The sequence below is a fragment of the Mustela putorius genome, unplaced genomic scaffold (assembly GCF_011764305.1).
Source record: "Mustela putorius furo isolate JIRA1106 unplaced genomic scaffold, ASM1176430v1.1 tig00000992_pilon_pilon_pilon, whole genome shotgun sequence".
Taxonomy (NCBI): domain Eukaryota; kingdom Metazoa; phylum Chordata; class Mammalia; order Carnivora; family Mustelidae; genus Mustela; species Mustela putorius.
In genome coordinates this window covers 1,630,330-1,645,548 of record NW_025421526.1, presented here as the reverse complement: position 1 = coordinate 1,645,548, position 15,219 = coordinate 1,630,330, and the positions used below count along the sequence as shown (strand labels likewise).

The 15,219-nt window shown below is 36.3% G+C and overlaps 1 protein-coding gene across 16 annotated transcripts in view; it reads right to left on the bottom strand.

The window, feature by feature from the left end:
• Positions 1-2,535: 2,535 nt before the first annotated feature.
• The window catches only part of GULP1 (GULP PTB domain containing engulfment adaptor 1), a 244,790-nt gene continuing 232,106 nt past the window's right edge, over positions 2,536-15,219 (bottom strand). For 13 of the 16 annotated variants that reach the window (XM_045086460.1, XM_045086452.1, XM_045086455.1 and 10 more), the window contains 3 exons: positions 13,845-13,983; positions 10,491-10,585; positions 2,536-4,483 (listed from right to left, as the gene is read on the bottom strand). In XM_045086460.1, coding sequence (XP_044942395.1) covers positions 4,412-4,483; positions 10,491-10,585; positions 13,845-13,983 — 306 coding nt within the window. In that variant the 3' untranslated portion in view covers positions 2,536-4,411. Of the gene's footprint in view, positions 4,484-8,701; positions 8,713-10,490; positions 10,586-13,844; positions 13,984-15,219 lie in introns of all 16 variants that reach the window. The other 3 variants (XM_045086465.1, XM_045086461.1, XM_045086464.1) reach the window with 1 other exon arrangement.

The following is a 15,219-nucleotide window of genomic DNA, read 5'->3' as shown; positions in this document are numbered from 1 at the left end:
GTTATGGTGGTACTATTTTTTTTTTTAAAGATTTTTATTTATTTGACAGAAAGAGACACAGCAAGACAGGGAACACAAGCAGTGGGAGGGTGGGTGAGGGAGAAGCAGGCTTCCCCTAGGGCAGGGAGCCCGATGAGGGTTGGATCTCAAGACCCGGGGATCATGACCTGAGCGGAAGGCAGATGCTTAACCCACTGACAGAGCCACCCAGGCACCCCAATGGTGGTCCTATTAACTGACATGAAACCCAATGTTAATGATATAGAAATTCTACTATTTCCATTTATTATGTAATGTCAGAAAATTTTGAAATGAGACTTTAAACTCAACTTCTTAAGTATGCCATGTTTTTCATATTACTTAAGTGCGGTTCAGGAAGTACTGTGTCTTAGAACCCATGAACAGAAATGGAAGGAAATGAATCCAGAGAAGCGTAATGTCTTCTGCTATTTAAATAATATCCATATTTCATAAAAATTTATTTGAAAGGACTTAGAAGACCGTAAGTTATTTTAGGTGGTCTCCTTATTAGAGTAAGGAAATCCACTTTGGATGAATCCAGAGAAAATAAGTTTTATGAGGGGTTTCTAAAAGTGGGTCACATTTCGTCCTTAACAGCAGATGAAGACATGGACCAAGGAGGGCTCCAGGCTCAGCAGCAAGGCCGGCTTCTTCCTCTTCCACCCACCCCCACTTGTGCGCTCTTTCTGTCAAATAAATCAGTAAAATCTTAAAAAAAAAAAAAAAGACAAGGAACAAGTATTGAAGAGCTAAGATTTTGTCCCATTTATGAGATGGACACTGGAGGAGGAGGTTCTTGAAAAATTTATCTGAGCTCATCTAGGAAGGAGACGACACAAGTTAGGCTCTTCCTGCAGGAGATACGGGGATCTGAGCACAATACGAGGCACGCCCGTCTCAGCAGGGTGCTAGCCACTTAGAAAGGGTGTAGTTTAGGTGGAGTCTGAGATTTAGTTGTCAAAATTGAGTCCAAGATTCTCCAACTAGTTTAACAGAGGTTGAAATCCAAAATCATGAATAAATATTGAATTTGGAACTATATATATGGAAACACTGGAACAGAAAAATATCAGCAGCTAGTTTTTTTTCACGGTTAAGTAACATCAAAAAGAGTTTAAAAAAAAAGAAACATTCAGAAACACAACAATGCAAAATCTATCAGAAATTCTATCTGAAAAATAAATTCCCATAATGTGACCAAAATTTTTTTTAAAAATTCAGATCCCAAATAAAAGAAATAAGAAGAAAAAATTATTGCCATTGGACTGTCTTGATAGTTTCACAGTGGATATCCAACACTGTAGACACTAGCCAGTACTAGGTACCCACATTTAAACATAATTAAATATAAATGTCTTCTGGGAAGTTTTTGATTCACACGGTACTTTAGAACATATTGGTTTTCACCGATCAATTCATACAGTGCCTTACTTTTCCTTTATGACACTGAGCTAACTGAAGGCAGGAACCTGGTCATCTTCAGTTTAACTGTTAATTAAGTAAGCAAACTTAAATCTAGTCAGTTACTAGATGTTCTCTAACCCACATACGATATGTTATCACATAAAGTCAGTAATAAATGAGCTTTACTGAATGGGTTGATGAGTTGTTCCTTGATGTGCAAAGAATGTACATTTGAGTCCTGTGTATCTTTAATAATATTTTGTTTTCAAATTTTCAAGACTTCATGATATTCCAGTAAGCCACAGCTCAAATTTACGATCAAGTCCACCTCATAAAGACTATCTACCAAGAAACCCTATTATTACTAGGCTGAAAAGGCTCTCAGTTTTGAAAAGAGATGCTTACATAACAGTTATTGCACCAGACACTTCTAGTGAAAGGAACCAAGTTATGACGCGTCTCCCCAGCAGAACTGAGGTCACGGTTTCATAACCGAAGGGGACTTGCTTATAAAGCTGAAATGTGCGCGGGCTGTAAGGAACTTAAAAGGAAAGTTCATTCATTCTTTTCCTTCTCTTCCTGCCTTTCTCTTCCCCTCTCAGGCCTCACCAGATGACCTAGACACTTCGTCATGCGAATTAGCTTCAGAATGTTTCTAGCTGGCCGGCGGTGGCCCAGCTCCTGGGGAGGCTGCGGCAGGAGGGTCGCTGGAGCCCAGGAGTTCTGGGCCGGGGTGCGCGATGCCCATCGGTGTCCGCACTAAGTTCGGCATCGATATGGTGACCTCCCGGGAGCGGGGGACCACCAGGTTGCCTAAGGAGGGGTGAACCGGCCCAGGTCGGAAACAGAGCAGGTCAGAATGTTTCTAACTTAACCAGAGATTTTTTAAAAAAATTTTTTATTTATTTATTTGAGAGAGAGACAGTGAGAGAGAGCATGAGAGGCGAGAAGGTCAGTGGGAGAAGCCGACTCCCCGTGAGCTGGGAGCCCGATGCGGGACTCGATCCTGGGACTCCGGGATCATGACCTGAGCCAAAGGCAGTCGCTCAACCAACTGAGCCACCCAGGCGCCCCTAACCAGAGATGATTTAATAAGTAAATATACAATTATTTATTTAAAATCATTTATTCTCAGCAAAATCAAACATATCATTGAGTTTACATAGAAATACAATTTTCAACCAGATCTTCATAAAAATGGACTGGAGAAATGAACGTTCATAATTAATAACCAATTGTGTACTATTTAATCATGCCAGCAGCAGAACTGATTACCATTAAAAATGGTAAGGTAACGTATCTTAAGTGTGCAAATTCCATCTTAGTACTCTATGGTGTTACCATTGGTAATAAATGGCCACTAAATATATATCTATTACATAAAGCTTTTGAAGTACAATAAAAATACAAATTCTATCTGTTAAAAAAAGCCACTAATATGGCTTCTAAACATCCTCATTATACAAATTCCAAAATACTGTATGACAAACAAAATTATAAAGATTCTCCTTTATGAAATATATGGTAAGCTCTAACTAAGGTACAACTTAGCCAATACAGAAACAAGTAAGAAGGCTTATGTCTACCATAGAACATTATGAAGATACATACAAATATAACATTGCATAAGCATTTTATGATTTCTTTTCCTAGTGAATATGTACCCTTAGCACTTGACAAAATTTCCCAGGAGTAAAAGAAAAAAATCTATTTTTGAGATATATCCCTAATCTAAGCTCACATTTTTATTAATTTAATCTGTTTTTCTTATGATGCAATGAACCAAATTATAAATTTTAACCATAAATCCTTCTTGTACTGAATACCAATTAAAATCTGTTACATGATAGGCAAAGATATAGAAAATTAACATTTTAAAAGGTCGGAGTTCATCAGCATATTATGAAAAAAAATTTCATTGTTCATGTTAACCCAAACTGAGAAGCCACTTGATTTTTGTAAAAAATGAAATTCTGACTTCAACAGAAACAAATACGAATTAAAGTTGCTAAATAATACTGTTGATTCATAAAGAATAATTGTTAGAGATTTTAAAGTATCAAAACTAATGGGGCAAAACCAAATAAGATCTGGTGAGAAAATGTTTATCAAAGAAGAAAATATGAGAATAATATTCAGTAAGAAAAATACATTTGGTAAAGTAAATGTGGGCAATAGATTCTGTAACTGTAGACAACCGACATTCCATTTTTTTAAGAAAATATTAGATCAGATGATGTTTAGATGTTTAGCAATGTAACGTATCTCTTTAGAAATTAAATCTTAAGTGTATTTGTAATGAGCAAATTTTTGGCTTTTACCATTATCCTTACTTATGAAATAAATAAAAGATTTAGAGTATGACTGACTGTAGTAGCTAACATTATTACTTTACTTTTACTAATAAATAATTATTTGGCTTAACTATTATTGGAAATTATATTTTTGCTATTTTACCTGCTAAAAATGACCTGGCGGCATTATATTCAAAGTTTACATTTTGCTGATGATATGAACAACATCTAATACATAAAATAACACCTGTCTAATGCATGGTAACATGCTTACTGGTCTGAATACAGAATATACTAAGTTTAGCATTGGTATATCTCCTCAAGACTGAAAGGTATCATCAAGGTATGGCTTTGGGGAATGAATAATAAAGTAGCAGCCTGGAAAATGAACACAGATTTCAAGATGCTAATTATTTAGAACTCAGACACAAGGCAGATATTTGGATAATTTGTTCTTTGATTCTAAATTCATCTACAAGAGAAACAGAAAGGAACATGAAAGTATGATTTACTTTACAGTGACTTATTTTTAAAATAAACGTTATAGATCAATAGTGGAAGACATTTTACTAAAATAGTTTGCAAAAAGTGAAGATCTTCAAAAACATATTGGCACACAGACACTACCTGTCATATGATCTATATGCATATAAAACAAATTTAACACAAATTTGGATTTCTTGTTCTTGACATCAGCACCTGCTGTCTAATGGGTCGAGACAAAATACTGTGCCTTCAAGAGTTAGTCCCATTTTGAACCCCTCCTGTAAAACAGAGTAAAATCATTAAAATAAGAAATGCTCATGACAATAATAAAGACGATAATAATGACGGTATTCATAAAATAAGAAGACTGAACAGTAGTTAAAATCTCCACGTTCTCATCAGCTGAGGAATAATACGGCAAATCCTGGCTTGTCCAATTTTTCTCAGTGTGTGTCTCAGGCATTTTAAATACGAATGTATGAAGTTAGCATGCCCAAAAGACAAAAGAAAACAGAAATATAGGGAATTACGTGGTTTCAAGACCTAAAGGTTTCTTTTTCAGTGAAGTCTATTTTGTCATTCTATCTCCTCTCCTGGCTTTCAGGGCTAATATCCAGTTATGTGTAACTAAGACAGCGAGACCTCAGATGTGATGAAAAGTTCGAAAGCCTGGTCAACCCTGTCTAAGGCCTGGGTAAAACTCCCAACAGTGAACCCGATGCCACTTCCCATGGGAAACACAGAATTTCAGAGCACTTGGCCACAGAGAAGGCTTCCCCTACTGGCCCCGCTGTTGCTTGCAGCTGTAAGGTTGAGCCCCACTCCCCCTTGCAAGGTTTAGATGTTTCCGGAAGTTAAGTTGCCCTGGTTTATTGAGAGCAAGCTCACAAGCTTTTCCTCTTAAGATTTCTTTTCCCTCCAAGTTTTTGTTTCAGTTCCAGTGAGTTAATAAGGCCTCGTGCTGCATTTGTTTCCCCGGGGGGGACCTGGTTATTCAACACCCAGTGCTCATCACAAGCGCTGAAGACTTCAAGTTAAGAGCTGGTGGAAAAAAGTTTGTGCTCTACTCTGAACTGTCTTTCTTTTTGCGTCAGGTGAGGGGCTCTCTCCAGCCTTAGCACCTCCTCCCTCCCCTCCCCTGTCCCTAATGCAGGCATTAGGCTCACAGCCATGGGGGATCTGGGGGCCACATGCTGGGTCTCCTTGTAGAAGCACTGTGGCTCCTACATTCATCCTAAACGTCTCTCTCTCACTGATGGAACTGAAATTTTGTTCAGGGAGGTCGTGTATGGTGAGGGCCGGCCAGGGGACACATTACAGGTGAGCAAAGAGTGAACAGCCTACTCCCGCCGGAAGTAAAATGTCCCTCAGAGAGGAGGCTGTGATCCTCTGTCCTCTGCATTTTATTCCATCCAACTATACCTACTCGTGTGTTAGCCAGTTGTGAATCCCTTTGCCTTCCTCCAAATCACTTCCCTTTGCAACAGGTATCTAACGTCCTTATCACAAATCCAGTGTCAACATGATCCCAGAGAGGGAGAAAATATGACACTACAAGCCATGCCTGGTTCGCTGTCAAAGCGCTCCTCGCTCCACCTACAGCGGGAAGACCCTGGGGCCATGTCCCACCTCAAAGGCTCTTCAGAACTTCTTCCCAGAACTTAGAATACAAATTAGAGCCCGTTGAGTGAAAGTCAGAGTACTTACCTTTACTTTTTTAAAAGCCTGTTCTTATCACCAGAAGAAATATTTTGTCATATCTATGCATATTATTTTAAACAGCTGCCAAGTACTTAGAGAAGTCAATACTTAGAGCTGAAGATAGTGCAAATTAACTGTTTTGTATAAATATTTGATTTGGATATGTGAAGATCTGTGTATTATGTCATCTTCTGGCACAGTAGGTAGATAGATAGGCTATATATTGACTTGGAAAGCTTTGATACGGTGTTTAAAAATTTTCTCATCTCACTCTGAAATGAAACCACAATCATTTCAACTGAAAACACTATCAGTGTGGTTTGTGTTTCAATGGCAGAATAGCAATCATAGTGAAATAGGGATCGGTCACTATTTCAACAATAAAAAAAATTGTAAAATCATTTGCAAGAATATCTCCATAGTGATTTTTTTTTCCTCCATAGTGATTTTATAAGGATCCCTTTGGAGTCCCCTTTGATTAATTTAATTATCCCTATTAATAGACACATAATATTATCTCTCTCTTGTTTTCTTTACTCCTAAGATAAAATTTCCCACACAGTTTCTAACCTTTGTCCTTAGCTCTCCTTTAGTGAATCATGACTTAATGATCAGTGAGTCTTTCTTAGGTTTCCACAACTTGAATTTCAATACTCTGGATGAAAATGAAGCTTTCTTTAACTTACATAGTGAAAGAAATTATTGTAAACTAGTATCATGCGAAATATAACTTTATTGTTAACAAAGTACTAATAATATGCTTTTTTAATGAAGTATGTTGCCCCATTGCACTGCCATATTTTGAAATAGGGAAAAAAATGTGTTAAGGAAGGAAAAGTCAGTGTTCTGGAAGAATGTTCACATGTTGAGGATGTCCTTTGAGTCTCCTTTTTTTCTATCTCTAGGGTTTTTTCAACAATTCTAATATTAATATAACAACCATATATTATACATAAATTTCTTATGTATTTTAATGTATCACATATATAATTTTCTATATTCTTTTTAAAACTTAATGGAACAAATATTCCCTATTGGGTCCCCATAAAACTAATCTAATGATTACATAATCTATTAATTTTTTAAAAATTCAAGTATAGTTGATACACAATATTACATTAGTTTTGGGTGTATAACATAATGACTCAATATTTATATACATTATGGTATGTCCCCCCAGTAAGTGTAGTTACCACCTGTCACCATAAAAAGTTATCCTAATATCATTGACTATATTCCCTATACTTTTCATCCTTGTTATTTATTTACTTTGTAACTGGAAGTTTGTGCCTCTGAATATACTCTTTACTTCTCTTCCCTCTGGCAGTCACCAATCTATTATTTTTAATGTGATTTAACTGTTTGGGGTATTTTATAATTATGAATAAAGTTAACTAGAACCTTTTTCCCATAGAAAATTTCCCCATTTATAGCCATTTTCTTCTCTGAATAGATTGCATTGGAGTTTCTGATCTCAAAAAAAAAAGTAAGTTTTACTAATAATTACTCTCCATTGGGATGCTATGAACTGACCCAGGCCCAGCAATGAGTTAGCGGGCTTCTCTCATCACACTTTCACTTGCACTGGGGAAGAAAATAAAAAAAATTTAAATAAAATGTTTATTTTGCTTGATTAAAATAGCATTTCTAGTTCTTTTGTATTTAATTTGTAGATTTTCTTTGGTTAGATTGAACATGTCCACATGCATATTAGCAACTTGTGCTCTTTTGTGAGCTGCTGTTTTTTTAAAATTTATCTGATTGTTAAGTTTTCTAATTACTTGTCTACTTACTTTAATTATGTATATGTGATATATTTATATATTGTTAAAGAGAAAAGGAAAAAATGACAAAAAACTACAGATGCTATAAAACTACATATTTTTCTTTTCCTTATAGAAATTACTTCCCAATTCAAAAGTCTGATAAATATTCAATTGTATTTCAAACATTTTAAACTGACTACTCTTTCTGAAATTTTCTTGGATATTTAAGTTACAGCTGTGCACTGATCTTCTACCAAAGTATTAACCAGCTGACTTAACACCCCTTTATGCAAAATTCTTTCATCCTTCTTGCCATGCTCCTTTTTAAATGTATTAAATTATTATAACTCAGAAGGTATACTTCTGGGCTGTCAATACTACTCTGCTGACTTGCCTGTCAGTGACATGTACCAGGAAGTTTAAATTATGTCAAATTAAATAACCACATTATTGATTTCAGATAAATATTTAATTTTCGAACAGTTTATAATAAAATATGACTTTATATTTCTGCTTAAATCCTGACATGCACAAGATACTTTTATAACTTCCTCTAAGTGAAAGAGAAAACCCAAATATCTCATTAGGCTCATTAACTCAATATTATTCCTACAACCCACTGTACTATAACTGTTTTTACATTGTATACAAAGATAAACATAGTAGCCAAATATGTGCATTAGCTTAATTAGGCTAACAAGATTAATAACAAAAGTGGTCACGGACTTTAGATGAAGAAAATATTATTTTACTTTAGTTAAAGTGACCTTGCAAGTAAATCTTGAACTAAAAACAAAACAAAGAAAAACAAAATCAGACAAGCAATGAGGTGAACAATGCAATAGAGACTACACCACTGAAAAAACAACTTTAAAATACGGGTTATAAAACCTCTTTACACACAACAATCAGAAACATCCATATGAAACTGCTATTTGAATGTTTATTAAGTAAAGCATGCAAATATTAAGGTTTTAGCTTTACGAAGTTATAAGTTGTTTAAAATTATTATGAAAATAATATACCAACCATCTCTGGCGCTACCCACCATGAAAGCAAAAAGAATAAAAAAGACATTAAGAAAATATTAGAAGTGGCAAAAACAAAAACAGAAGCAAAAATACCACAGCTTAACATTATTAACACATCACTAAATCATTCCATAATAGCATCTCTCAAAGTTAATTCCTACAAAAATATGCAGATGTAGGTTTTTTTTAAAAAATCTATTGAAATGTTTTCAGTCTTGTGAAAACTAAAAAAAAACATTAATAGAAAAGTACTCTTTGTGATCTGCATAGTGCTTGAGGACAAACGGCACCAGATCTGTGCCCATGTTTCTGTTTGTTCTTATAAAAGCATTAGTCCCCAGTAGCACAAACCTAATTGGTAAAACTAATGAAAAAGGAAAGGGATTGATTTCATGTGAAATAAATAAAGTGTTCTTGCTAAATATTCATGCACTATCTGAGTGGAAGTTTTATAGTATCTAAATACGGAAAAGAGGGAGAAGAATTGTACCAAAAACCGGGTACCTGCTGAAATCAACAGAAGTGTGACATCACCCATCCTGCTAAAGTTCTTAATTTGAATTTTAGTAGGTGTTGTAATTTTGCTTTTATTTAGTTTATAATTTTTGAATTAATAGTTGACTAGAAGCTGTGAGGATAAATTACTTATAACTTTTCCGGTAAATATTTAAGAAATGTTACAATTTAAGTCAATGTAAAGGATTTAAAATAACTTTTTCATGTAAAAGAAAATTACCCGAAACCGAACTTGAGAAATGCTGCTTTAACATATTCTTTGAAATCTTAAGGCATATGTTATTCAACACTTAAGATGCACGCATTATAGTATCCAGAACAATGAGGAAATTCACATAATACCTAGAAAAAAAGACGACTGCATCATAGCCCTGGTCCAAAACGAATGGAAGGGGGTTTATATTATCTTTCTAGGAAGGGGTGTCTCACCAGTGTTAGAAAGTCAGAAATCACCATCACTCGTTTCGTCCAGGAAATGGAGCACAGAGAATGAACCACCTAATAAACAGGAATGACTCCTTCTCCCCACTGCTTCTTCTCAATCAGCTTCCTATAAAGGGTCTTTGCCTACATTCTACCATATAAATAGTCTTTTTAATAAAAATAGGATATAATTTCACAAACATGTAAAGGGCAAATATAAAGAGAAGGTTTTTTTCTGGTGCTTTCAAGATGACTTATTGATCAGGGCCCACTGTAAAAATCTTTTAAAACCAGTATCTTCAAACTCCCAGTACAAGTAAGACTGAAAAACAGAGGGAGAGCGAAGCGAGGACGCAAGCGGACGACACTGCTGAAGAAGGTGTCACCGGTGCCCGCTCCCCCGAACAGGGCCCATGGGTTGCGAACCACAGCTACGGCGCTTGTCTTCAAAGACACCGACCTCAGTGTCACCAAGATCGCCCTTCATCTACCCACTCCCGACTTGAACTCCATAACTGGGAAAACGGAGACGAAACCTTGTAAACCTAGGACAGCTGCCCTGTAATTTTTGGATTTCAAAGTAATGAACCATTAGAATCCACGTACGTCTGTGTAATAAAAGAACCACCTCACTGCCATTGTAAATCACACTACTAAAGACGAAACACAATAAAAAACCATCCTTAGCATGTGTAGGAATACTTTTAGGACTAAATGTATATTCCTATTTTCAAAGCAATTGTTTCCAGTAAGTTCAAGTAAGGAAAGGGCCGCGCTGGTGTCCAGCATTTCCTGCGGCCCAGATTCAGGGCCCAGAAAGCCCTCGCGGCCCCCGTGAGAATAGTCACCTGCATCTCCTCCAGCTTCGACTCAATGTCCGGAGGGAAATCCCCCGCTCCGCAGGTAAACGGGTCAAACGGCTCGGCTCCGAACAGGTCCCGCTCTGCAAGCAGAGGACAGCTCAGTGAGTGGCCGCGGGTGGCCCCGGAGGCGCAGCGGGGCCAGGGCGGTCCCGAGGCAGGACGCGCGACCCGCCGACCCCGCCCACGCCCCGCGGGCCTTTCCCGAGCTCGGACGAGTCGGGCACCAGCAAAGCAGCGAGATGCCTTTCGGGACCACATTCAGAACCGCCCGGGTTGGAGCAACCGTTACCGGGAAGGTTTCTGCGTCTCGGAGGCTTCTCCGGTTCAAACTCCCCGAATACCGGACATGACCGCATGACGACGCCTGCACTTTTTCTGGAGCGATTTAGATCGTCCCCAGTGAGCGCGTCACTCGCTGAGACGTCCCGGGTCCGCGGCCCGGAGCCTCGGGGCCGCGATGGCCGAGGCCGACCGGCGAGTCGTTGCGCTCAGCTCCTGGCCTTAACCCAGCCTCACTCAGGAAACTGAAGACACATTGTCTCCTGCGCTAGAAACTGTAGCACCTTCCGGAATAATCACAGTGGGCAGGTTCTTTAAAAACGTCTCCTATCCAGAAACAGGTTTCTTCTTAAAAATAGCGATAATGGAATATCAAAAACCTCTCTGCAACATATATTCTCAAGTATTCACTTTTTGGTTAAGATACTAAAGAAGTATCAAAGTTAAAATCAATGTTTGTAATTGATAAAACAATTTAAAAATTTAAAAATTATGAAATTCCTTTCTTCTGAGTCAATTCCAGCTCAGCCTTAATGGACACAAATTTTTTTTTTAATTATATCGGTGTGTGAGAATTTAGAATATATTAAGAAATATCATAACCTCAAAAGTCAATGCTATGTAAGAGGTAATATTTATGTTCCTTGAGTTTTACCATGTCCTCTAATTTCTGACCCTCATTATAAAAGACTCTTGCCTTTTTAGTCATAACTATTCTTTTTCCAAATTCGTGAATTAAATAAGTAAAAAATTTATATAAGTTCCTGGTGCTGGTAAGTATTGTATAAATAAGAGGGACATATACTTTATCATCCAAATAAAGACACTTTTAATTCTGAAAAGAACGCTACCAACAGTTACACCAGGACGAAAGGTATAAACCTCAACTGTCCTAAACAAGTGGGATTATTTATTGTCACCTTATATAAAAATATTATATATAAATACAAATAGGTATTGCATATGGGCATGGGTGTCGTTATCACTGTTGTTATTTTCCTCAGTCTCATGTGGCTTGGGCAATGAATCAGAACTGGGAGAACAAAGGAACTTTCCTTTGGAAGAGTGCCTGGGTGTCCACTGTACCACGAGCCCGACCAACAATGTTGTACACATGATAGATGTTTGTGAAAAGAAATGAAGTAATGAAATAAATAAGTAAATAAATAAACAAACAGAAAGAAAGGAAGTAATGAAAAGGATGTAGAGCTGATGGAGAGGAACAGAGATTTTCATTCCAGCGTGTCTCGGCTCATTGTGCTTTGCTTTACAGTGCTTCATAGAGAGCGTGGTTTTTTACAAACTAAAAGGGTCTGTGGCAATTCGGTATCAAATAAGTCTGTCTGTACCATTTTTCCTACAGCATTTGCTATGAAGATAGGTAGATACAGTATAGGGCATCTAGAATCCTATCCATCTACCTATCTGTCTATCCATATCTTTCATTATGTTTGTTAAATTTTGGCACTCAGGATCATTAGATATTTAAAAATGTAGCAAGGTGTTACTTCAGTTTCTCATTAAAAAATTCCTTAAAACCACTGGAGCAGCTTTGCCCAGATTTTCCAAAGGCGTGTCAGATTTATCAATTCTAAAAGAGAATGCATTTTTCATCTTTTCTACTTCCAGTTTTCCCTGTTAACAACATTCAGTCTAAAATCCTGAATCATCATTGATCATGAACTCTCAATCACCATCCTGATAATACTATTCCTTCTAAATATTTTCAAATCTACTCGCTCTTCTCAATTTGTATTTTGACTTTGATAAAAATCCTCTTTTGTAGTACATCTCTGTAATTTATATTTCAAATTCCAGATTGTAACCCAGGTCTAGCACACACGCTATACAAATGCCCTTTGGACTAAATAATGAATGAGTAAACTGATGGTCGTCCAAGGAATTAAAAAACAGTAAAGCAAGAGATGGGGGACACTCATAAAGACAAAGAAATGCCCCCATTACATCAGGATATTGTATCAGGATATTAGAAACATTTGCTAAAAATATACTATGGTATATATACTATAGATTATTTCCTGAAAAAATATTTGCATTGGCAGAAAATATATTCACAGGAATTTATATATTTCAATTTATGTAAAAGTACAGACATATTTTTGTAGACTGATTTTTAAAGTTACTAATGTTACTACTTTGCATTTACAAATTAATTCTGTAAAATTTACTGAAGATCTAACATGTGTAGTATATTTTGGTAAGTTCCACAGAGGGAAACAAATAAAGATCCTGACATATTTTAAGCCCAAGCTAAAACTTCAGAGTTATATCGAAAACCTCTTAATGTGAACCAGAGAGAATGCAATAAAGCACAGTATGTAAAACTCTCTTTTCTTCAGTTTCCCTTTGGACATAATGACTGAGCACAGCCATCGGGAGCTATTCTTCACGTTTCTGTGATGGGGCACAGATCAAAATACAATCACGACATTGAAAATGAGCATCTGTTGGATGTTTTCTAATTCACCAGGAAGGGAGTCTTATGTTCCTTCCAAATGTGCAGAAGGTAAAGCAGAGAAGCAATGGTGTGCATAGTATTACAGATATCCAGAGAGAACACTTCCATGGGATTAATAAACAAGTCATGGAATTCATATCTTTATACATTTAAGAATATTCATATACTCTATAACAAATAATTATTGTTTTTTTAAACGATAATGAAAAATTTAAACTGAGCTCTACTAAGCATGTCAAAACATTAAAATAATTACCACCAAGTTGTCTTTAACCATTAAAATATTTAAAAGTGTAACCCAAATAAAATAATATATGATTAAATGCTTTATATTGAAATAAATAACCCTATACTAAAATATCATTTTTCATAAAAGTTTCAAATGCTAAGTGATGCCATCAGTAGATACTCTGAATTATAAAGTTAAATATGATTAGCTGATCTGGCACAATGAAATATAATTCTTTGGTAATTAACACTTTGAGTGAACTTAAGATATGTAATTTTCCATAAAGTGTCAATGAAACATCTAAACTGTACACAAACATAGCTAAGAATATTGATTTGTTTAGAAAGCTTACTGATCTCAGTAGCTCTGCTGGGTACCGGCGGCGGCTGCGTGCCATTGCGAGCAGGGGTTGAAGTCACGTGTGATACCGGAGAAAACGGTACCATGTCAAAGATGTCGGTGGAGGGGGACTTGGGTGTCCCGGTGCCTGCCTGCAAATGAAAATAATGTGAATTACAGCAGTGATCCAGGTAGACACACTGTAATGCTAAATACTTCATACACATAGAGAACATGGATAAACAACAACAAATTCAGTTGAATCATATGAACTTGCCATTTTCTAGATCAAACGCTGGCAATTCCGTATGATTTAACCAGTCACACCAAACGTCCATTGCAAGAAAGCAACAGAAAATTTCTGCGACAATGACCTTAAAGATGACGGCAAAAATGGTGACAATGCTATTCCAGACAGATATAAAGATACTGGACTTTTTTGTCTATCTAGAAACAACTGCCATTTGTATCAGAGAATTGAAAATATTAGAAATTATATAAAAACATGATTTCAGTAATACATTTTCCATAAGTTGGAAACAGAAATGAAGTAATTACTTTTTAAACTATGACCATTCAAATGCAATTGATAGCAACTTAAAAATTTTGCACAGTATAAGTTAATTTGTATTTATAACTACAATGACAGCCAACTATTGTATTCACTGCAATGCCTTTTATTCCTGGATAAGAGTTCATTCAGTTTTCTATGACAAATATCTACCTTGTGAAATAAATTAATAATCACTAAATATACCACCAAAATCATTAAGTTATCTGGGTCAGTCTGGACCCAGATGTAGCGCAGGAATGAATCATCACTTTGATTGTCTTTTGGGGAAAAACACACACATGCACACACACAATCTAGAAAGGAAAGAGAATTCTCATTTTGGAGAGGAATAGTAAGAAAAAACTTGCTTGTTCTCAAAGAACATGAACACAGATGATCTCATGTGTTTCACAGTAAAATTAGACTTTTCAGGATACATTTATTTTTCTCATTCACAGATAATGGAAGTAATGGAAGAAAAATAATGCTGACTGTGTGTGATGAGTGACAGACAGACTTATTATTCAGCTAATAGGACTGTTGGTACACTTTTCATGCAGGAAAACTGGTGTCATCTCCCTTTCCTTAACAACATACTTACTTTATCAGTCACGAATACTGTCTAAAGACTGAGGGAACTTTATCCCTCAGCTACTTCCTCCAAGCTCGGGATATTGTTTTCCTGATCAACCCATCCCTCTATCTGCCTTGGCTTCCCTCTCTCTCTTCTTTCTCAGGATATTAAGATACTCAAATCTTGACTGTTCTTGAAAACAAAACCAACCAACCAAAAAATGTCTTACTCCTCTAACCTCGCATCTCTTACTCTTTCCCT